The sequence below is a fragment of the Orbicella faveolata genome, unplaced genomic scaffold, assembly GCF_042242905.1.
Source record: "Orbicella faveolata isolate gen_17 unplaced genomic scaffold, um_ofav_v1 contig_36, whole genome shotgun sequence".
In the NCBI taxonomy this organism is placed as follows: domain Eukaryota; kingdom Metazoa; phylum Cnidaria; class Anthozoa; order Scleractinia; family Merulinidae; genus Orbicella; species Orbicella faveolata.
In genome coordinates this window covers 6,024,051-6,046,929 of record NW_028301565.1, presented here as the reverse complement: position 1 = coordinate 6,046,929, position 22,879 = coordinate 6,024,051, and the positions used below count along the sequence as shown (strand labels likewise).

The window sequence follows — 22,879 nt, the reverse complement described above, 5'->3', positions numbered from 1 at the left end:
TCTTAGTCGGCGCGTCGGGATATGGTATGGACGGGTCAATGGATGAGTGAGTGAGTGAGTGAGTGAGTGAGTGAGTGAGTGAGTGAGTGAGTGAGTGAGTGAGTGAGTGAGTGAGTGAGTGAGTGAGAGATGTATTAATATCACACCAATCAGATTGGATCTACTATATACAGCCAATCAAATTTCTTGTTGTAAAGGTAAATGGTTTGTGAGAAGATTTGATCCTGATACAGTTCAGAACGGCCATATTTATTCTCCGGCTTCTATAAAAGAGGAGGAAGTATTCATATAGTGGGCTTACTTCGACATTTTCTGTGGGTTAGGCTGAGGATTATGTGGGCGGGTTTGATCAGTAATCATTTGCAACTGGATAATCAATCAAAGAAACATACTGTTTGGCATATAACTACGAGAATGCGATGAAGGGTGAGCTTTTCCCACTAGATAAGTTTTTGAATTGAGTCTTAGCCGCCCTATTGCTAGGTTTAAGATGTAAATGAAAAACAAGTTGAAGTGGTTTCTATGATAGGATCAATTGTATTTTAGGGGGATGGAATGCACTACTGGGAATATGAAGAAGTTGTGACCAGGTTCAAATCGTTTGCGTGTTGTATATTGAAACCTAAGTATTGCTGCAGAGTTCGTAATGAGTATTCCGGGCGTGTCGTTAATTTCAGCATCCATTGATAAGTTTCAATGTGAAAAGCGAAGAGACTACGATTAATTTGGTCAACAGAACAAAAAGATATTATTCTGTGACGATTTTACAATTTTAATGAGTCTTGTTTACTACTGGAATGAGAAGAAAAGTTTCAGTAATGAAACTAAATCTTTTCTCTTCAATGTTATCAGGGTTTTCGCTTGTTCACATTAATAACCAACACGAATTGTAGTTGAAGAAAAAGGAATTTATTTTTGTTCAGGATAACTTAAATGAGGTATACTGTGAAGTCTTTAGCGTTTTATTGTATTAAACACAAGGACTTTGGTAATTGAAAAATAAAGACCAATGTGTATTTTGCCGGTTTGTGATTTTTAGTTCGGTTTAGAGCGGAGTGTGACAGTTACATACATACATTGAGTTGTTTTAGAGTGCATAATGTTCAGTGTAATGGTGGCTAGTTATGAACGAGATGAGCCTTGAGTTTTTAAAGAATTCATGAGTAAGCAGTATGCAAATACAACGAGATATTTTTATTTTTAGTTACAAAGGTAACTTGATACTTTTGTTTTTCACAAGGAGTAAATTCAATTAGAGGTCACGAATCGTCGCTTCTAGTTCTTAGTACATGTTTTAGAGGAGACGAGACTATTTAGATTTAAAACAGTTCTTACGTTTACCATAGCAAGTGCAGGTAATGATTGTTTTGTTCTTGTTGCATGCAAATATAACGAGATATTTTTATTTTTTAGTTACAAAGGGTAATTTGACACTCTTGTTTTTCACAAGGGAATAAATTCAATTAGAGCTGCCGATTCGTCACCACTTGTTCCCACGAGATGTTTGCTGTCATTAGTTACAAATGGCAACTTAACACTGTTGTTTTTGTATGGGAATAAATTCAATTAGAGCTGACAAGTTATCGGCTATTGTTCCCAGGATATTAAACAAAAGAGAAGCTTTCATTTCTGGACGGTTTTTACGTCTCTGCAGTAGCAGTTTAATATTTTTATTTGATGGGCATTTTATGACATTCTTTTCAGTCCAATATTTTTAAAGGTAAAAAGTATGAAAACTGTTCAAATATTCTTTGAAGACTGTGTGGCACCAAGTTGAAGCGCAATTTAATTAAATCAGACTTTCAACGTGTCAGAGAGTTTTCTTTTTTTCTCTTTCTTTCTATTTTCGATGAAGTAGTGTTGTTGCGTTGTGTTGTGTAAAAAGGGTAAACTTACGACTCGTATAAAATGCGAAAATTTCTCTTAACTTGAGTATTTTTGAGCAAAAATTCCTCTTGGGAGCTGGAAGGGCTCCCGAGGGAGTACTCCCAGAAAAATTGGGTAGGGGTGTGCGGCTCGCTTCCCAAAACCCTTACCCTATTTATGACTAAAATCTGCGATATTCCTTACCCTATTTATGACCTGACCCAAAATTGGAAACCCTATTTACGACCTGACCCTTAAATCAAAACCCTATTTCAGACCTGCGTTATAATTAGCTCCCTAGTTCAAACCAATGTTAAATTACCGTAAACATATAGATTTGTGAAGGGCTTTTGATGATTTTCTTTTCCGTAATGATGAAAAAGTGGCATCTTGAGTTCTTAAAGCATACCCATAGCAAGCCTAGGTGCAAAAACCATACCCTATTTATGACCAAAATGGCCAAAATCGGCTAAAATCGATACCCTATTTATGACCAAAACGGCTGAAAAACGATACCCTTTGGGGCCGCACGTTCCTATATAGCCCATATAAGGGAGTACCCCTTCCCCCCGGGGAAGGGCTATGTGATCGGTGAATAAGGGAGTTATGCATGTGCGCGTGTCACACCAATCACAGTGTGGGTTGTATCAAAGAACGAATCAAATTGCCTGTTAGAAAATAAGATGGTATCTACATTAATCTGGAGACGTGTCAGATTACTGTAGTTTGTTCAGTCAAACATTTTATGGCTTACTATTTAGTTATCATACCATTACTGATGTAACATCGTATGTACATCATAAATTCCCAGTTTCTTTCTTGCTGCACATTGCAACCAAAAATACTTGTCAAATCAACCAAATCATTACTGTAAACAGTTCCATGAATGCTCCTATCTCCGAGACTTATAGTTCACAAAAAAATAACTCTTGCACGCCTTACGTGCCTATGTTAACCTGTGTCTTCTCTCTAATATATCCGCGCAACAATTTTCACGTTGTCCTCAATGTCCAATATTGCGCTCAGCAATTTCAACTTGTGTCTACTATCCAAAACATTGCGCTCAATAATTTCTAAAACTTTGCGCCAGACAATGTCAAAGTGTGTCCACTCTAAAATATGCGCGCAACAATTTTTATTTTTTCCATCATGTAAAACGTGCTCAACAATTTTTGCGTCTTCTGTCCAAAACATTGCGCGCAAATATATCTCTAAAACATTGCGCCAAACAATGTCAAAGTTCGTCTACTCTTTGAAATATTGCGCGCAAAAATTTCAAGGTATGGTCAGTGACCGTAGCGTTGTGGATAGATAAAGCTTCCTAATTCTTCCAGTCATTTTGATTTCATAGTTAAACAGTCACTACGCATTCAATACGGCATTTCCGAATTACCTTTAGCCTCTTCCCCAAAGCGAGTCTTGGTGCCCATCCTTTCATATGAAAATGACTTCATTCTCATGCAAGTCAAACTCATTTTCATTTGAATGGTTGAGCACGAGGCCTCGCTTTGATAGAAAGGATTAAGGCAACTCGGAAATGGGCTCAGTATTACTCTAAATTTTTTTTCGCTGTAGGAACTGGCTATACATGTATTTTCCTTACACTCTAAAAGACACTGCAAGGACTTTAATTGACGACATGTTGAGCAAAGAACACCCTTAGTACTGCCAACTGTTAGCTTTCAAATGTTAGCCCCTGAATTCAAGTAAGATAAGCATTTTCAGCAGTCTCGAGTTAGGCCCCGTCCACACTAGGCGAGAGGACTTTATTTCTACGGTTAGGCCTACCGTCCACACTAATCCGTCACGAAAACGGAGCTTTTCGAAAACGCTTTTCAAACCGGAGGAATTTGAAAACACCGGCTTTTCGTTTTCGCGTGGACGGAAAACATTTTGAAAACGAAGCGTTTCGAAAACGATGACATCGCGGTAATCATGTGATTTCTCTGACCGAGTTTTCCTCAAACACAAATCCAAAATGACCGGTGATTGTTGCGTTTTAAAATTCCTCCAGCGTAGTGTGGACGGAGAACATATGATGCGTTTTCAGAGTGAAACTTCCGTTTTCAAATTCCTGATCAAGGCCTTAGGTGCCTTGACTTCATTTAATGAAATGGGAAAACCTTGATACCCGCCATGGAAATGCAATGTAAACATTTCCGCCATTGAGAAAATTCTTAAATAGCCCTTTAAGCTCTCATTCTATTCAGTAAACGATTCTACTAAAAGCCAAAATGGTCAATTTTGGCCAAATTTCTTGGTTCAATTCATTTAATTTCAATAAATGCTAAATTTTCTGCTTCATCATTTTTCTTCCAGGAAAGTAGAAGGATCAGGTTTAAACGGGTATCCCAATGATCCAGGCCAACTATTACAACATCACTCAGGTAATTATTTAATTCATTTACCCAAACTTGATGTTTCAATTCTCCTTACCAATAAGCATACATTTCTTTCATGCTAGTTCTAAGAATTTCACAGTTTTATCACGACGATATCCCTTGTTGATGCTTTTCTTTATTCTCTTAACCTGTCTACTTTACAATCTATTGATCATGTAGTCAGTACTTAGAAATTGATCAGGATGTAATGTAATTTAAGTGTAGAGGGAAAATGGGGGGGGGGGGGGGGGCGGAGAAATGCCGATGTTGATTTCACTGAATGCGGTGTAACTTAGAAGAACATATGGAGACCAAAAACAAAAACAGAAAAAGAAATAATAAATTTGACCATTTTTCAGTCCTAAACTTGATCTGGAGACATTGCGATGTATCAACATTTCGTTTCCATGCCAACCATGCATTCATGGGCTGCTATGACCAAATTTCTTGGTTTTATTTTCTTGTTTAGCTGTTACTTTTCACGATGCTTTGTCAAGTTTCTTCCAAAACCTTTGCAGCCTTAGATTTCTTGCATCACTTTCGACATTTAGCTTTCCAAGATTTCCAAGGATTTTTTTGGGCAAATTTTGTAATCTAACATGGCAATAGTCCAAGCTGTCTGTTTGTTTGTTAAGTTGTTTACTTGTTTGTTTGTTTGTTTTTCGTAATATAGCGCTTTTTCTATTTCTTAGATAATGTCTGTTATATTTTTTCTTGATTATTTTGTAGATAGGACGGAATTACTGAGCTGAGATGTCTGCTTGCCTGTCGAGTTGGAACATAACTTGATATTAAGGAACAGTGGTACGGTAATACGCTCAATTCACATTTTGTTTAACTTAAATAAGTAGTCATAAAACTGAAATCTTTGATACCTTTTAGGCAGCCCATTTTCAATGCAATTTCGTGGTATCAAAGTGTTGTACCCTGGAAATTCAGGACTCTTCAGTTAATTTAACTTTGTTTGATTTGAATAACATAGATAATGAAAATATCAAGGGACCGCAGCCAGGGTCCATCATAGTAAAAAATGTTTTAAAAATTTTCTCTTGCTAAAAATATTATAACAACACAATCTTTCGGGCCGGGCTTTCGGATAATAGGGAGTTTAGGAAGCTATAACGGCGACGCCGGGGAAAAGGTCGATTAAAAAAATGAATTTATATTTTACCTACGAATCTCGCGATACTCTATAGTCATTTACTTTGTTTAACACTGACAAAACTATCACGAAACTGAATCTGGGACACAGCGATAAATTTGAAATAGAAATTTAAAAAATTAGCCGTTGTGGTTCACGTTCTTCAGACGACGCAGAATTTGGCCATTTTGCGTTGTTGTTTTGCAGAACACGGCGAAGAAATGTAGCAAGAATTATAACGCAAGTGTACAGCCATTGTTCTGCTCATTAAACCTTTTGTTTAGCGACGTTCCCGTTGCCGTTGTCGTCGTGGCTTTCTTAAACTCCCTAATATTGGCCGTGTACTCCTACCCAAAGAAGTAAAAAAGTCGCCTTTTGTAATTTCATAGTTGTGAAGCATGCATTTTTGCATAGACATCAAAATATATTTATTTGTAGCAAACATATGAACAGCGACAATAAATCGCGTTTGATAATGGATACTTGATATTTGCAAGGGGTAAACATTTGGTAATTAGTTGAAGTTAATACATTTACGCATGTTTTAGTGCTAGATGAATCGGCAATCAAATTATAAAGCGAACCAGTTTGTTGACAACTACAGAACTTGTTTATTAAATCGATTTCTTTTTACTTATTTTTTTTTTGCAGGATTTCTCAAGTGAATACACTCTGTGAAAGCAATGCATAGAAGAAAAGGACGAATGCCTAGGCATTGGAGGCAAGACATGGGAGGAAGGAATAAAGAAGGCAAAACTTTGGATGCAATATATCGGAGCTGGGAATAATACACAAGGGAGCGAAGTAAGACAGACTTTTAGATTAAATTCGAGCGGCAGAATTATGGAAATTTGAAAGACAAGATTCAATTTATTAGGTGCTGTCTACAAGGCGAAAGTTACTCGCTTGTTTAAATGCAGGGCTGTTTTCCAATTCTAATTGTCTTGTTTACAAAATTATCAAGCCCTAATTTGACTTGGAAAAATCATTTTTGGAGCGATTCTTCCGTATTCATCTCTCGGTAAACAGAGTCTGTGAGCTCGCGTTTTCGAAAGCAATTTTTTAATTTTACTAGTGTAATTAATTAAGCGGATTGATTCTCTGTTTGCCAAAACATCGCAACCGGAAACTATTTCTATAGGCAAATTACAAATGTACGTGTGTGTTTTATACTGGGCTGTTCACTAATTCTAATTGTCTTGTTTACAAAATTGAAATTCGCGTCCAAATTCGACGAGGTAAAATTATTTTTGTAGCAAGCCTTCGTGCTTATTCACCAAAAGCTTATTTTTCTCGACAAAGATAACTCGAGAACGTATATATTTTTCACGTTGTTCTCTTTATTCTGCCACATAATTTTACAGGAATGAATTGTATTTGTCAAAATATTGCAACCAAAAATGAATTTCAGAGAATTTTTTTTTTTAATAGAATACGTACAATTTTCGAGCTCACAGAGTCATTTACGGGGGAGATAAGCTTTACATTTTTCCAAAATGCTATTTTTCAAAGTCATAATTTATTTAAGTATTGCTTCAAAGTTTTTTGCAGTTCACATACACTCTCGTCTCGCGTTGTGTTCGAAAGTTTTGCTAAGAAGAGTAAACACTGTCTTGAAGCTCAAATTTACGTTCGCAGTTGCTTTTCAAAGAAACAATTCAAGGAAACTGTTCTGTAGTATATATAGCGTCAACGTTTTTCCGTAATCTCGTTCGTTTAATTCTTCGTGTTTCTAAAACGATTTTTTAACTAAGATGATCAAAAATTGTCTTGAAATGCTCAAATTTGTGTGAGAAGCTCATGGTTACTCTTTTAGAAAACATTTTTATTTAGCTGTATGCAAGATTAAAATTGTTTTTGCAAAATTGTGTTGAGATTTGCTTTCGTGGTAACCCTTGTCAAAATTTTTTAATTTTCCCGCCAAAAAACTTAGAAAAATACTGGCGTTTATAATACGCATGCGCCAAAATTTTTTAAAAATTACCTCTTGTTTGCATCTGTTTAAAATTTTTTAATTTTCCCGCCAGAAGACTTAGAAACAATACGGCGCCTAAAATACAAAACTTAAAGAATATATCAAGAAATACGCACGATATACTGAACGCTTTACTTCATAACTGAGCAAAAGCATTCAAAACATAGTGTATTTTAACACAAAACGATACTAGTACTCAAAAGCCATGTTATATTATGAAAAAATCCACTTAACCACCTCTACAAAAACACAACTTAGAGCTTGAGAGCATATAGGATCGAAAATACAGCAAACTGATTGACTGGCAAGGACCAATCAGAATGCGCGTTTTTCGATCCCAACTTCAAAATGCTGTGGCTATATAAACCCAAACTGCCAAAAAATCCCTTGGTGGATCAGAATTGAGTTAAACACTCTACTGTTCCACTTACAAATAGTTGAAAATAGCAACTGACGAGAATCGTGAAGATTCGAAACCGCGGTCTTGCTTAAAACCACAAATTGCTTGCTGTTCTGATCATGGACACGGAGGATAAACTGTGAATAAACAAACATTCCTTGTATCAATGGACGTAACAACTCTATATACTAATATACCACAAGAAGAGGGTATAACTACAGTATGCAGAGCATACGAAAACTTTCACAGAAATAACCCTCCTATCCCCACACAATATCTCAAAGAAATGCTAAGCCTGATACTGAAAGAAAATTCTTTCCAATTCAACGGTAAGAATTATCTACAAATCCACGGTACCGCCATGGGTACTAAAATGGCCGTTGCTTTTGCAAATATTTTTATGGCCAATATCGAAACAGAGATTCTTAGCAATAGCGTCGCAAAACCCACAATCTGGAAACGATATATTGACGATATTTTTTCTTTGTGGGATGTCAGCCAACCTGATATAGACAAGTTCATCGAACAAGCAAACTCACATCACCCTACAATCAAATTTACAGCTGAAATTTCAAATACTGAAACTACATTTCTGGATACAGTTGTATACAAAGGCAAACGATTTAGAGATCAATCCATCCTGGATATAAAAACACATTTTAAGCCAACTGAAACCTTTCAATACACTCATTTTTCCTCTAGCCACCCACCGGGTGTCAAAAAGGGATTCGTGAAGGGCGAAGCTCTAAGACTCTTACGAACTAACTCTTCAAGAGCAACATTTGAAGAGAACATTTACAAATTCAAATCACGTCTCCTTGCTAGAGGTTATCCAAAAAATCTAATCGAAACACTCCTTTCAGATATTAAATTCACAGAAAGGAAATCGGCGCTAAGACAAAAACATGAAAGCCGGAAAGAACTCTTGCCTTTTGTAACACAATATCAACCATCAGTGCCCAACCTCAAAAATGTTTTAATGGAAAAATGGCACTTGATACAAAATCAGCCTTCTCTACGGCAAATTTTCAAAGAGCCACCACTAATATCGTATAAAAGAGGTAAATCCCTAAAAGACATACTCGTAAGAGCAAAACTATAAAGGGGTCATATATTACATGGTACAAAAGTTTCCATTGTTAGAAGTTGTGCAGGCCTGTCACTCCTTGCTAATTCCTACAGACGCAGACTGCGCAGTGAAAGTGGATGGGCAGAATCACCAGAATTCGGTTATTTCAAAATGGTTGCTCCCAGAGCTCTTGTTTTCCGACCGCTGGTCAAGGGGAACGAAGACTCTGGCAACGAGATTGGGACGCACGGGGCTTCTACTGTAAGTACCGCAGAGAAATAGTAGGAAATTTTCCTAGCATTCCTTACATACTCTCACTAGGGTTCTTCGTCTTACGGCCAGGGAAGGCGTCATAATCTGTTTCAGTGACATGTAGATAATATTAAAAAAAAAAATACACCATAAAGGGCCGATGGAACATGAAACAAGCTTTAAAATGAAGTCACGATATTACTAGTGCTTTAAAAGTAAAAAGTGCGTTCGAGTCATTCCCGATGCATTCAAATGATGGCGGACTCCACCGACGCCAATAATCTGGAACAAAACAAGGTCACTATATATCGGATCACGCCTAAACACACGTGAAGAAAGACTTGGGCAGGAAAAAAAAGGGAGCGGACAAAACCGGGGAATGCCTGTAAATCAAGTAATTCCGCAATAATGAACGAATTACACATTATGAACCTTCCTCTGCTTCTCCATACAAATCTCTTTAAATTTGGGTAAAAAATTTCTTCGCATATCTCGCATAAGAAAAATTGTTGTCACCAGACTTTTGGCGAGAACCTTTGCATATTTACCTTCTTTTATTTCCCAGATTCTGGACTTTATCTATTGACCGTTTTTTGTTTTTTTATTTTGATCTATTTTGAATTGCGTGACACTGAAAACCAGCAATAGCTTATTCCAGGAAACGTCATGAAGCGCCCTGGTAAAACATACCCCGCAACATTTTCATCAAGTAACAAGAAGGTACTAACTGGACCTTTTCTTCAAATTGAAATTACTAAAATTGACAACTTTGCATCACTTTTAATAGGAACGCATAAAAAGAACTTTTAATCATATTGAAATTAAAAAGTCGACCAGAGCATTTAAATGTTTATAAAGCAGACTAACAAAGCAGTGTGTCATGAACAGTAAAAATAGTTTAAGGTATGTTACATCACGATCTACATATAAAGTACCCACCCATGTGCCAGCAACATAAATTTGAACTGGAACGAAGAATTTCTAAATGATTTATAAGAACTCAGCGTTTTTACGAATTACACCCACAGCCTTAGAGGAATACAGCCCTGTTCTCATACAATTAAAAGAAAAGAAAAAAGAAAAGAAAAAAAACACCAGGAAGAGATACTTACAGTAGAAGTCATTTGTGTCCCCTCATAAAGTCAGAGATTCTCGCCCATGCCAACTTTCTTTTCTCTTGTAAGTTCTCGCGCGTTTCGAGATACGCCACACTCGTGTTATAGGTGCAGGGATCCCAACCAATGCTTACCTAGCTTTTTAAAGATGCTGCTTTTAGCCCTCCCCCAAATCTACACACGTGTATTTCACTTGTGGAAAACTATCGATTTGCACAGTGTTTGGGTTGGAGATTCTCGCCCATAACAACTTTCTTTCCTCTTGTAAGTTTTCGCGCGTTTAGAGATGCGCCACACTCGCGTTTTAGGCGCAGGAATCCCTACCAATTTTTATCTAACTTTTTAAAGATGCTACTTTTAGCCCTCCCCCAAATCTACACACGTGTATTTCACTTGTTAAAGTCTATCGATTTGGACAGTGTTTGGGTGAGAGATTTTTGCCCCTGTCAACTTTCTTTTCTCTCTTAAGTTCTCGCGCGTTTAGAGATGGGCCAATCTCGCGGTTTAGGTGCGGGGATCCCAACTAATGCTTTAAAATGCTACTTTTAGCCCTCCCCCAAATCTCCACACGTGTATTTTACTTGTGGAAGTCTGTCGCTTTGGACAATGCTTGGGTTAAAGACTCTCGCCCATTTATATCTTTTTATTCACTTGCGCGTTTTCGCGCGTTTAGCGATGCGGCACACTCGCGTTTTTTGTGTAGGGATCCCAAACTATTCCTACGGGGCTCTTTAAAAATGGTAGTTTTGGCCCTCCCCCAAATTTACACAAGTGTATTTCATTTGTGCAAGTCTATCGATTTGGACAGTGCTTGGGTTATATATTCTTTCCCATGTCAATTTTCTTTTCTCCCGCGTGTTGTCGCGCATTAAGCGAGGCGGCACACTTGCTTTTAGATGCGGGGATCCCAAACTTTGCTTACCTCGCTTTTTAAAGATGCTAGTTTTAGCCCTCTTCCAAATCTCCAATGTGTATTTCACTTGTGGAAGTCTATCGATTTGAACAGTGCTTGGGTGGAAATTTTTAACGACGTCAATTTACTTTTCCCTTGTCTTTTCTCGCACGTTTAGCTATGCGGCACACTCAAACTTTTGTTTTTTCTCTCGTGTGTTTTCGCGCGTTTAGAGATACGCCACACTCGCGATTTTGGTGTCGTGATCTCAAACTATGCTCACTGGACTTTTTGAAAATGCTGCATTTGGCCCCTTCTCAAATCTACACACTTGTACTTCACTTGTGGAAGCCTGTCGCTTTGGACAATGCCTGGGTTAAAGATTCTCGCCAATTTATATCTTTCTTTCACTCGCGTGTTTTCGAGCGTTTAGCGATGCGGCACACTCGAATTTTTTGTGTAGGGATCCCAAACTATGCTTACGGGGCTCTTTTAAAATGCTAGTTTTGGCCCTCCCCCAAATCTACACAAATGTATTTCACTTGTGGAAGTCTATCGATTTGGACAGCGCTTAGGTTGGAGATTCTCGCCCAGATCAACTTTCCCAGTTTCTCTCGCAAGTTCCCGGGCGTTTACAGATGCGCAACACTCGCGTTTTAGGTGCGGCGATCCCAACCAATGCTTACCTAACTTTTTAGAGATGCAATTTTTAGCCCTCCCCCAAATCTACACACGTTTATTTAACTCGTTTAAGTCTATCGATTTGGACAGTGCTTGGGTAAGAGATTCTCGCCCATATCAACTTTCTCTTCTCTCATACGTTCTCGCGTGTTTAGAGATGCGCCACACTCGCGTTTTAGGCGCGGGAATTCCAACCAATGCTCGCCTAACTTTTTAAATATGCTACTTTTAGCCCTCTTCCAAATCTACACACGTTTATTTCACTTGTGTAAGCCTATCGATTTGGACAGTGCTTAGGTGAGAGATTCTCGCCCATATCAACTTTCTTTTCTCTAGTAAGTTCTTGCGCGTTTAGAGCTGTGCCACACTCGCGGTTTTGGTGTCGGGATCTCAAACTATGTTTACTGGACATTTTAAAGATGCTAGATTTGGCCCTTTCTCAAATCTACACACGTGTGTTTCACTTGTGGAAGCCTATTGATTTGGACAGTGCTTGGGTAAGAGATTCTCGCCTATATCAACCTTCTTTCTAGTAAGTTCTCGCGCGTTTAGAGATGCGCCACACTCGCGGTTTTGGTGTCGGGATCTTAAACTATGTTTACTGGACTTTTTAAAGATGCTAGATTTGGCTTTTCCTCAAATCTACACAGGTGTATTTCACTTGTGGAAGTCTATCGCTTTGGACTATGCCTGGGGTAAAGATTCTCGCCCATTTATATCTTTTTTTCACTCGCGTGTTTTCTTGAATTAGTTTTAAGTCCCTGGGAGTCGGAAACATCGCCCAAGTTTCTGGAAATCGACCCAAAGTTGGTCAAAATCACGCTGCGCGTAGCCAGGTCTCGGCGACTTTCTAGTCAGTAAGTGGCTATATTTCGGCCAGAGTGTTCATAACCAAGCGTTCAAAAATTTTTCCTCTGTCCATTTCACTGAAAACCAAAGTCTTCTCGAATAAATTTAGAGACCCCGGGCCTCGGAAATATCGCCCAAAATAATGGAATTCGACCCAAAGTTGGTTGAAATCACGCTGCGCACAGCCCGGTCTCGGCGACTTTCTAGTCACTAAGTAGTTATGTTTCAGCCAGACTGGTCGTAACTAAGCGTTCAAACATTTTTCCTCCGTCCAATTCACTGAAAAGCAAAGTCTTCTCGAATTAGTTTAGAGTCCCTGAGACTCGGACAAATCGCCCAAGTTCATGGAAATCGACCCAAAGTTAATCAAAATCACGCTGCGCGTAGCTTGATCTCGGCGACTTTGAGCGCTGTCCAAATCGATAGACTTCCACAAATGAAATACACGTGTGTAGATTTGGGGGAGGGCTAAAAGTAGCATCTTTAAAAAGTTATGCAAGCATTGGTGGGGATCCTCGCACCCGCTAAAACGCTAATGTGGCGCATCTCTAAACGCACGAGAACTTACTAGAGAAAAGAAAGTTGATTTGGGCGAGAATCACAAACCTAAGCACTGTCCAAATCGATAGACCTCAACAGGTGAAATACTTTTGTGTAGATCTGGGGGAGGGCCAAAATTAGTATTTTTAAAGAACCCTGTAAGCATAGTTTGGGATGCCCACACCAGAAACGCGAGTTTGCCGCATTGCTAAACGCGCGAAAACACGCGAGTGAAACAAAGGATATAAATGGGTGAAAATCTTTAACCCAGGCATTCTCCAAAGCGATAGACTTCCACAAATGAAATACACGTGTGTAGATTTGAGGAAAAGCCAAATCTAGCATCTTTAAAAAGTCCAATAGATATAGTTTAAGATCCCGACACCAAAACCGCCAGTGTGGCGCATCTCTAAACGCACGAGAATTTACTAGCGAACATAAAGTTGATATAGGCGAGAATATTTCACCCAAGTACTGTCAAAATCAATAGACTTCCACAAGTGAAACACACGTGTGTAGATTTCGGGGAGGGCTAAAAGCAGCATCTTTAAAAAGTTAGGTAAGCATTGGTTGGGATCCCCGCACCTAAAACGCGAATGTGGCGCATCTCTAAACGCGCGAAAACTTACGAGAGAAAAGAAAGTTGATATGGGCGACAATATCCAACCTTAACACTGTCCAAACCGATAGACTTGGGCCAGAATCTCCAATCTAAGCATTGTCCAAACCGATAGACTTCCACAACTGAAATACACGTGTGTAGATTTGAGAAAGGGCCAAATCTAGCATCTTCAAAAACTCCAGTAAGCATAGTTTGAGATCCCGACACCAAACCCGCGACTGCGGCACACCTCTAAACGCGCGAGAACTAACAAGAGAAAAGAAAATTGATATGGGCGAGAATCTTTCACCCAAGCACTGTCCAAATCGATAGACTTCCACAAGTGAAATACAGGTGTGTAGATTTGGGGGAGGGCTAAAAGTAGCATTTTTAAAAAGTTAGGTAAGCATTGGTTGGGATTCCCGCACCTAAAACACGAGTGTGGCACACCTCTAAACGCGCGAGAACTTACGAGAGAAAAGAAAGTTAATTTGCGCGAGAATCTCCAACCCAAACACTGTGTAAATCGATAGACTTCCACAAGTGAAATACATGTGTGTAGATTTAAGAAAGGGCCAAATCTAGCATTTTCAAAAAGTCCAGTAAGCATAGTTTGAGATGCCTACACCGACATCGCGAGTGTGGCGCATCTCTAAACGTGCGAAAACACGCAAGAGGAAAAATATATATATGGGCAAGAATCTTCAACCCAAGCATAGTCCAAAGCGACAGTCTACCACAAATAAAATACACGTGTCTAGATTTGAGAAAGAGCCAAATTTAGCATCTTTAAAAAGTCCAGTAAGCATAGTTTGAAATCCCGACACCAAAACCGCCAGTGTGGCGCATCTCTATACGCGCAAGAACTTACTAGAGAAAAGAAAGTTGATATGGGCGAGAATTTCTCACCCAAGCACTGTCCAAATCGATAGACTTCCCCGAGTGAAATACGTGTGTTTAGATTTGGGGGAGGACTAAAACTAGCAGCTCTAAAAAGTAAGGTAAGCATTGGTTGAGATCCCCGTACCTATAACGCGAGTGTGGCGCATCTCTAAACGCGCGAGAACTTACGAGAGAGAAGAAAGTTGATATGAGCGAGAATCTCCCACTCAAGCACTGTCCAAATCGATAGACTTCCACAAGTGAAACAGTCGTGTGTAGATTTGGGGAAGGGCTAAAAGTAGCATCTTTAAAGAGTTATGTAAGCATTGGTTGGGATTCCTGCACCTAAAACGCTTGTTTGGCGCATCTCTAAACGCCCGAGAACTTACGAGAGAAAATAAAGTTGATATGGGCGAGAATCTCCAACCCAAACACTGTCCAAATCGATAGACTTTTACAAGTTAAATACCTTTGTGTAGATTTGGTGGAGGGCCAAAACTAGCATTTTTAAAGAGCCCCGTAAGCATAGTTTGGGATCCCCACACAAAAAAACGCGAGTGTGCCGCATCGCTAAATGAATACATGCGAGTGAAAAAAAGGTATAAATGAACGAGAATCTATAACCCAGGCATTTTTTAAAGCGACTGACTTCCACAAGTAAAATACACGTGTGTAGATTTGAGAAAGGGCTAAATGTAGCATCTTTAAAAAGTCCAGTAAGCATAGTTTGAGATGACGACACAAAAATCGCGAGTGTGGCGCATCTCTAAACGCGCGAAAACACGCGATAGGTGAAAATATAAATGGGCGAGAATCTCCATCCCAAGTATTGTTTAAAGCGACAGACTTCCACAAGTGAAATACACGTGTGCAGATTTGGGGGAGGGCCAAATCTAGCATTTTTAAAGAGCCCCGCAGGCATACTTTAGGATCCCCATACCAAAAACGCGAGTGTGGCGCATCTATAAACGCGCGAGAACTCACGAGAAAAAGGAAATTTGATATGGGCGGGAATCTCTTTCCCAGGCACTGTCTAAATCGAAAGACTCCCACAAGTAAAAAAAATACACGTGTAAATTTAAGAGAGGGCCAAAACTAGCATCTTTAAAAAGCCCAGTGAGCCTAGTTTAAGCTCCCGACACCAAAAGTTCGAGTGTGCCGCATAGCTAAACGCGCGAGAAAAGACAAGAGAAAAGTAAATTGACATCGTTAAAAATATCCAACCAAGCACTGTTCAAATCGATAGACTTCCACAAGTGAAATACACACTGGAGATTTGGAAGAGGGCTAAAACTAGCATCTTTAAAAAGCGAGGTAAGCAAAGTTTAGGATCCCCACATCTAAAACGCGAGTGCGCCGCCTCGCTTAACGTGCGAGAACACGCGAGAGAAAAGAAAATTGACATGGAAAAGAGAAGCTAACCCAAGTACTGTCCAAATCGATAGACTTCCACAAGTGAAATACACTTCTGTAGATTTGGGGGAGGGCCAAAAGTAGCATTTACAAAGAGCCCCGTAAGCATAGTTGGGATCCCCACACAAAAAAACGCGAGTGTGCTGCATCGCTAAACGCGCGAAAACACGCGAGTGAAAAAAAAGATCTAAATGGGCGAGAATCCTTAACCCAAGTATTGTCCAAAGCGACAGACTTCCACAAGTGAAATACACGTGTGTCGATTTGGAGGAGGGCTAAAAGTAGCATCTTTAAAAAGTTAAGTAAGCGTTGGTTAAGATCCCCGCACCTAAACCGCGAGATTGGCGCATCTCTAAACGCGCGAGAACTTACGAGAGAAAAGAGAGTTGATATGGGCGAGAATCTCCAACCCAAACACTGTCCAAATCAATAGACTTCCACAAGTGAAATACACGTGTGTAGATTTAGGTGAGAGCTAAAAGTAGCATCTTTGAAAGGTTAGGTAAGCATTGGTTTGGATGTTTTTTTTTTAATTCTATGAGAACGGGGCTGATCCCTCTAAGGCTGTGGGTGTAATTTTTAAAAACACTGCGTTCTTATAAATCATTTAGAAATTCTTCGTTCCAGTTCAAATTTATGTTGCTGGCACATGGGTGGGCACTTTACATGTAGACCACGATGTAAGATACCTTAAACTATTTTTACTGTTCATGATACACTGCTACGTTAGTCTGCTTTATAAATATTTAACTGCTCTGGTCGACTTTTTAATTTCAATACCATTAAATGTTCTTTTTATGCGTTCCTATTAAAAGTGATGCAAAGTTGTCAATTTTAGTAATTTCAATTTGAAGAAAACGTCCAGTTAGTACCTTCTTGTTACTTGATGAAAATCTTGCGGGATTTGTTTTACCAGGGCGCTTCATGACGCCTCCTGAAATAAGCTATACCTTCCCTAGTTGAATCGTCATCAGTTTATCGTACGTTATTCAGGTTATTGATTGGAAAAATAATTATACTTTTGAACCTTAGTTCCTCTATTCTCAGAGGATGGGGGTTGGGCTCACTTCTTTCGGAGGTCGTTACTTACGGACTTTTACGATTCGTTGCGTGTACGAGCCATTGGCCAAGCGATTGGCCAAGCCACTGGTAGCCGTACATGGTCACCTAAAGCACTGACAATCTATCTTAGCTCCATGTACTAAGTTTCTCCTCGCGCTTTTTTTTTTTTTTTTTTTTTTTGCCTTCGGCTGTGTAATTGTGCGATATTTTCTACACAATAACTTCAATTACCGAGCATGATAATACTGCACGTGGCTCCCACTGCCAACGACATACTCAGACAAGTATTCCAGATCATCTGGGTTTCTATTCCTTAAGATCTGTTTTAGATTGATTAATCAAACGCTCCTTTACGTCCGGACAAGTATCTCGATGCAAGCTCAGAGTTTATTGTGATGCCTTTCATTAGGTAAACAAGACATTTACGTCTACTCGCCGCGCTCAACATCCATTCGTAGGCACTTTGGTATCTTTAAGTTCAGTTCGTAGATCTGAACTTGGTTCAGGGGGAGAAGGAGAGGAAGGTTCATGATGTGTAATTCGTTCATCGTTGCGGGATTACTTGATTTATAGGCACTCCCCGCTTTTGTCCGCTCACTTTTTTTTCCTGCCCAAGTCTTTCTTCACGTGTGTTTAGGCGTGATCCGATGTATAATGGCCTTGTTTTGTTCCAGATTATTGGCGTCGGTGGAGTCCGCCATCATTTGAAAGCATCAGGAATGACTCGAACGCACCATTTACTTTTAAAGCACTAGTATTAAATATAGTGACTTCATTTTAAAGTTGTCTCATATTCCATCAGCCCTTTCTGGTTTATTTTTTATTTAATATCATCGACATGTCACTGAAACAGATTCTGACGCCTTCACTGGCCGCAAGACGAAGAACCCTAGTGAGAGTATGTAAGGAATGCTGGGAAAATTTCCTACCATTTTTTTTGCGGTACTTACAGTAGAAGCCCGGTGCGTCCAGTCATGATTGGTTTTATTCTAAAAAGAAAAGTACCACAAGGAGAGCAAGGGGCTTTCTGAAACAAATATATAGCTTTTTGAAGTGATCAAAGAAGTGAGGTAGGTACATGCACCACCCATTTTACGTAGTGCTCACAAGTACCTACCCCACCCTACCCCCCTCTTGCTGCAAGCCTAATTAATTAATTGAAATTAATTAATTGAAATTAATTAATTAAACAAACATTAAAGTTTACACCTTATGGCCAACTGCCTTAATGCCATAGTGCTTTAGCGACGTCAACCTCCAAACGATCCCAGTAGTGCACTCTGCACTAAAAAGGACTCCACCCCCATTATTTTTACGCCCTTGGTCAGCCTCGTAATCATGTTTTCAGGAGTCGCTCGACTCGCTCAACCTCGCTCCTGTCGTCTTGTTTTTGAGCCTTGAGTTTTAAAACAGTTCATGAGCTAGTAGTATGCAAATGGAACGAGATATTTTTATTTTTAGTTACAAAGGTAACTTGATACTTTTGTTTTTCGCAATGAGTAAATTCAATTAGAGGTCACCAATACTCGCTTCTAGTTCTTAGTACATGTTTTAGAGGAGATGAGACTATTTAGATTTGAAACAGTTCTAATGTTTACAATACCAAGTGCAGGTAACGATTGTTTTGTTCTTGTTGCACGCAAATATAACGAGATATTTTTATTTTTTAGTAACAAAGGGTAATTTGACACTCTTGTTTTTCACAAGGGAGTAAATTCAATTAGAGCTGACGAATCGTCACCACTTGTTCCCACGAGATGTTTGCTGTCTTAACTTAACACTTTTGTTTTTTATATGGGAGTAAATTCAATTAGAGCTGACAAGTTATCGGCTATTGTTCCCAGGAAATTAAATGAAAAAGAAGCTTTCATTTCTGGACGGTTTTTACGTCTCTGCAGTAGCAGTTAAATATTTTTATTTGATGAGCATTTTATGACATTCTTTTAAAGGTAGAATTATGAAAACTGTCCAAATGTTCTTTGAAGACTGCGTGGCACCAAGTTAAAGTGCAATTTAATTAAATCAGACTTTCAACGTGTCAAGGAGGTTTTTTTTCTCTTTCTTTCAATTTTCGGCGAAGTAGTGTTGTTGTGTTGTGTCGTATAAAAAGGGTAAACTTACGACTTGTATAAAATGCGAAAAGTTCTCTTAACTTGAGTATTTTTGAGCAAAAATTGTTCTTGGGGGTTGGAAGGGCTATGTGATCGGTGAGTGAGTTATGCATGTGCGCGTGTCACACAAATCAGAGTGTGGGTTGTATCAAAGACCGAATCAAATTGCCTGTTAGAAAATAAGATGGTATCTATATTAATCTGGAGACGTGTCAGATTGCTGTAGTTTGTTCAGTCAAACATTTTATGGCTTACTATTTAGTTATCTACCATTACCCATGTAACATCGTATGTACAGCATAAATTCCCAGTTTCTTTCTTGTGTACATCGCAACCGAAAAACTTGTCAAATTAACCCAATCATCACTGTAAACAGTTCCATGAATGCTGCTATCTCCGAGAATTCACCAAAAAAATAACTCTTGCATGCCTTGCGTGCCTATGTTTAACGTAGGGTTAATCCTTTTGATGTTTAATAAAGCGGGCTTTTGTGGTTAAAACTTACCGATTGATAATTCTGTATTTCACCGAATTTTCAAATGCCTAGGCTCGATTTATCCGATATACATTTCTCCTTTCCCGAGCAGCGGCTGGTAATCGAGCCTATCAAATGCCCAACCCCCGAGCAACCCTTTGCCATCAAATGTCCCATGGTGAGGACTTACAACCCGTCCAATGACCAGGTGGGCATAGGCCTGCTTGGAATTGAGATTAGGGTTGTTAGGAGCCGTGATAGTGGGTAGCTAAAATGGCGAAAAGGTTAGAAGTACGTCTGTAGGTGACGATAGGTGGGTGTTTAAAAACCTCCATGCAACAGCGGGAGGAAAGTAATCTGTTAAAATGTTTGCGCAGGATATTGGAAATGTGAGGAAGTGCTGGGAGGAAAGCAATCTGTTAAAATGTTTGCGTAGGATATAAGAAATGTGAGGAAGTGCTGGGTTATATGTAACAACAAAAGGTAAGCGGTTGGAATAGTGACGGTTAGTGTGCAAAGTGTCAGTGCGAGAAATATTAGTAGCTCGTTTAAATTCAAGGAAAGTGTTATCATAACCTCGTGAATTTAGCGTGAATACCACAAATACGGCAGACACGACACAAAGAAAACGTCTGTGATTTAGGAGATGGAGATTGGGTTCTGCCATCCGACACGTGAGAAGACGCTTCCGCGTTGCTCCTAGAGTAAGACTGTGATTTAGGAGATACAGATTTAGTTTCTCATTCTGGCACTTGATCGAGGGGACGCTTCCAAGCTGCTCCTAGACTGTCATTTAGGAGAGGCAGATTTGGTTCTGTCATCTGACAACTGAGTGGATGCTTCGGAGATGCTCCTAGTCTCTGATTTAGGAGATGCAGACTTAGTTCTGCCATCCCACACGTGAGAACAGGCTTCTAAGCTGCTACTAGTCTGTGATTTGGAAGGTGCAGATTGGACAGTTATTAAACTAGTGCGTTCACTAATCAACATTAACCGACAAGGTGCTATTCAAAGATAATTAAGTGGTTAAGATATAAAAGACTTAGCAAAGATTTTTCCTGCTTTAATAGGGTGCAATCCCTGTATTTTGCTACATGTCAAGGAATGGCATGAAAGTAGGAAATTGTACATAGCAATGACCAAATTTTGATACCAAACACAAAAGTTTCAGGGGTTCCATTTACTTCAAACTTTGTTACATGGATCTCAAAAGAGTCAATCTGAATGGGAAGTAGTTATGATTCTACCAGTTTCTCAGAGTGGTTTACTTTCCTAGTCAACAAAGACCATCTCTAAAAGAAAACAAACTCCCCATGAAAATAGAAAATCATACACAAAATTCCCATGCACATTGACTAAAAAGACCTGAGACTTTTTCCTGACTTACATGAGCACTTTGATGCATCAAACTTTCATCCAAAACAAGCAAATTCCCATATTCAGTTCTAACCTCTTTAAGATTCTTATTTCTGGTTTGTACATGTAGCATCCACTAAAGTGTACTGCTTCCAAGTAATGAAAAAAAAAAGAACCCTGCACATACAAGTGCATTAAATAACTGACAGCTTAATCCCCAATAAGAGGCAACTATAGGCTCGATTACCAGCCGCTGTTTGGGAAAAGAGCCCGCACTCCTCCCCCGAACTCACGGCTGGACTCGTGGACTTGGCATTGTTAATTTCAACCAATAAGAAATCTGCCTGCCTGAATCGAGCAGGCTGCATAAATTAGCTTTCTCACAGTAGCAAAGGAGTTGTTCGATATGAAGTGCAATCGCATTAGTGGGATATTTAACCAAATACCGTCAACTGATGAAATCTTGCCTGATCTAAACCATAGTAGCATATATAACACGAAAAATAGTCAACAGACCTACACGTTAGAATCTATATTTGAATCATGTGGTACCAGAATATGAGATAACGAACAAAGAAAACAAAGGGAGGAATAAACGCAAACATCGATTTCAAGAAACAAAACACCCAGTCAAATTGATGTGTACCTTAGTCTTCTTGAAGAGAAGCAACACCAGTCTCTGGCGAAGCCAGACAAAATTAAATTTTTAAATGAGCCAAAGCAAACCGAACAAGCAAAACATAAACATGGTGTCAACACCATTTACACCAACATATGTGTGACCTTTGACATGACAGTTGCTACAGTATAGTCAAACAGCTCTGCTCTACTTTAAAAAAAAACAAAAACAAAAAAAAACAAAAAAAAACTCTTCTGTAGAACACAGCATGTAAAGCCCTTCCGCAACAATAATGTGAAAAAACGCCACAAATTTTACGAGCCGTAGGCGTCATGTGTGCCTGGCTATGATTATCATCAGATGACATTTCCGGCCACCTGAAGCGCCGCAAGAAAACATTATGAAGTTACGTCACAGACATGCTTTGCCGCTCACGCGTCCAGCCGTCTCTTCTCGGGGAGGAACGTAGACCGGACTCGAGAAAGCGGCGGAAATCGAGCCTAAGGCAACTACTGACACTACAATATGCTGCAGAGGAAGATCACATGGTCTGTATGTGAATTCACCTGAGCCCTGATAGGTTATGCGTATGTGAAAACCCTATCATCTGTAGAGCAACTCCAAATATTGTCTTTCGAGGCTTTCTCGAGGTGAAGATAATTAATTTTGCCTCACCAAACAGGCCTCGGTTCTTCTTTCTTTGCACCAATGTCTTGCAACTCTCTTAGTCCTTCCAGGACAAGTTTGATGTGAGCTTTGATTTTAGCGGAATCATTCCCTAACTTTGAACTGTATGTCGTCAGTTGATTGCACTTTTTCTTGATAAATGTCAGCGCTTCATCCAACGTAAACTCAACAAAGAATCCATAACCAACTGAGACTAATATCTTCGATGGATCTGTTATTTGCGCCTGACAATAAAAGTTACAGCCGAGATCTACTTGCGTCTTCAGGCCTTTCCCAGTGCCTCCATCGTAGTTTTTAATGTTCTCTATGACGCTTTTTAACTGTAAATATTCGGCAATTTTGGAGTTTACCTCTTCTTGTGTTTTCATCACAGTTTCTAGATCTTTTCTTAATTTGTCATTTAAAAATTCTTCGTACTTCTTGACTTTCTCTTCCAAGCCCGTTCCGTCCGCCATCTTGATTTGCTCTGTGGGCAGCAAAGAGTTGTGGGAAGAAACGAAAGATGGCTGCTA

The 22,879-nt window shown here is 39.3% G+C and overlaps 2 protein-coding genes across 2 annotated transcripts; one reads left to right on the top strand and one right to left on the bottom strand.

Moving 5' to 3' along the window:
• Nucleotides 1-7,896: 7,896 nt before the first annotated feature.
• On the top strand, nt 7,897-8,893 carry LOC149102094 (uncharacterized). Its single transcript, XM_089275558.1, has one exon. It carries the CDS (start codon nt 7,930-7,932, stop codon nt 8,863-8,865), a length of 936 nt encoding a protein of 311 aa, XP_089131684.1. The 5' UTR covers nt 7,897-7,929; the 3' UTR covers nt 8,866-8,893.
• A 9,882-nt stretch (nt 8,894-18,775) lies between these two features.
• On the bottom strand, nt 18,776-22,822 carry LOC110050750 (protein UXT homolog). The gene has a single exon (XM_089274584.1). It carries the CDS (start codon nt 22,820-22,822, stop codon nt 22,352-22,354), a length of 471 nt encoding a protein of 156 aa, XP_089130710.1. The 3' UTR covers nt 18,776-22,351.
• Between the last annotated feature and the right edge of the window lie 57 nt (nt 22,823-22,879).

Excerpts from the sequence above, each read along its gene's own strand:
- LOC149102094 (XM_089275558.1), top strand. The coding sequence starts at position 7,930 with ATGGACGTAACAACTCTATATACTAATATACCACAAGAAGAGGGTATA.
- LOC110050750 (XM_089274584.1), bottom strand. The coding sequence starts at position 22,822 with ATGGCGGACGGAACGGGCTTGGAAGAGAAAGTCAAGAAGTACGAAGAA.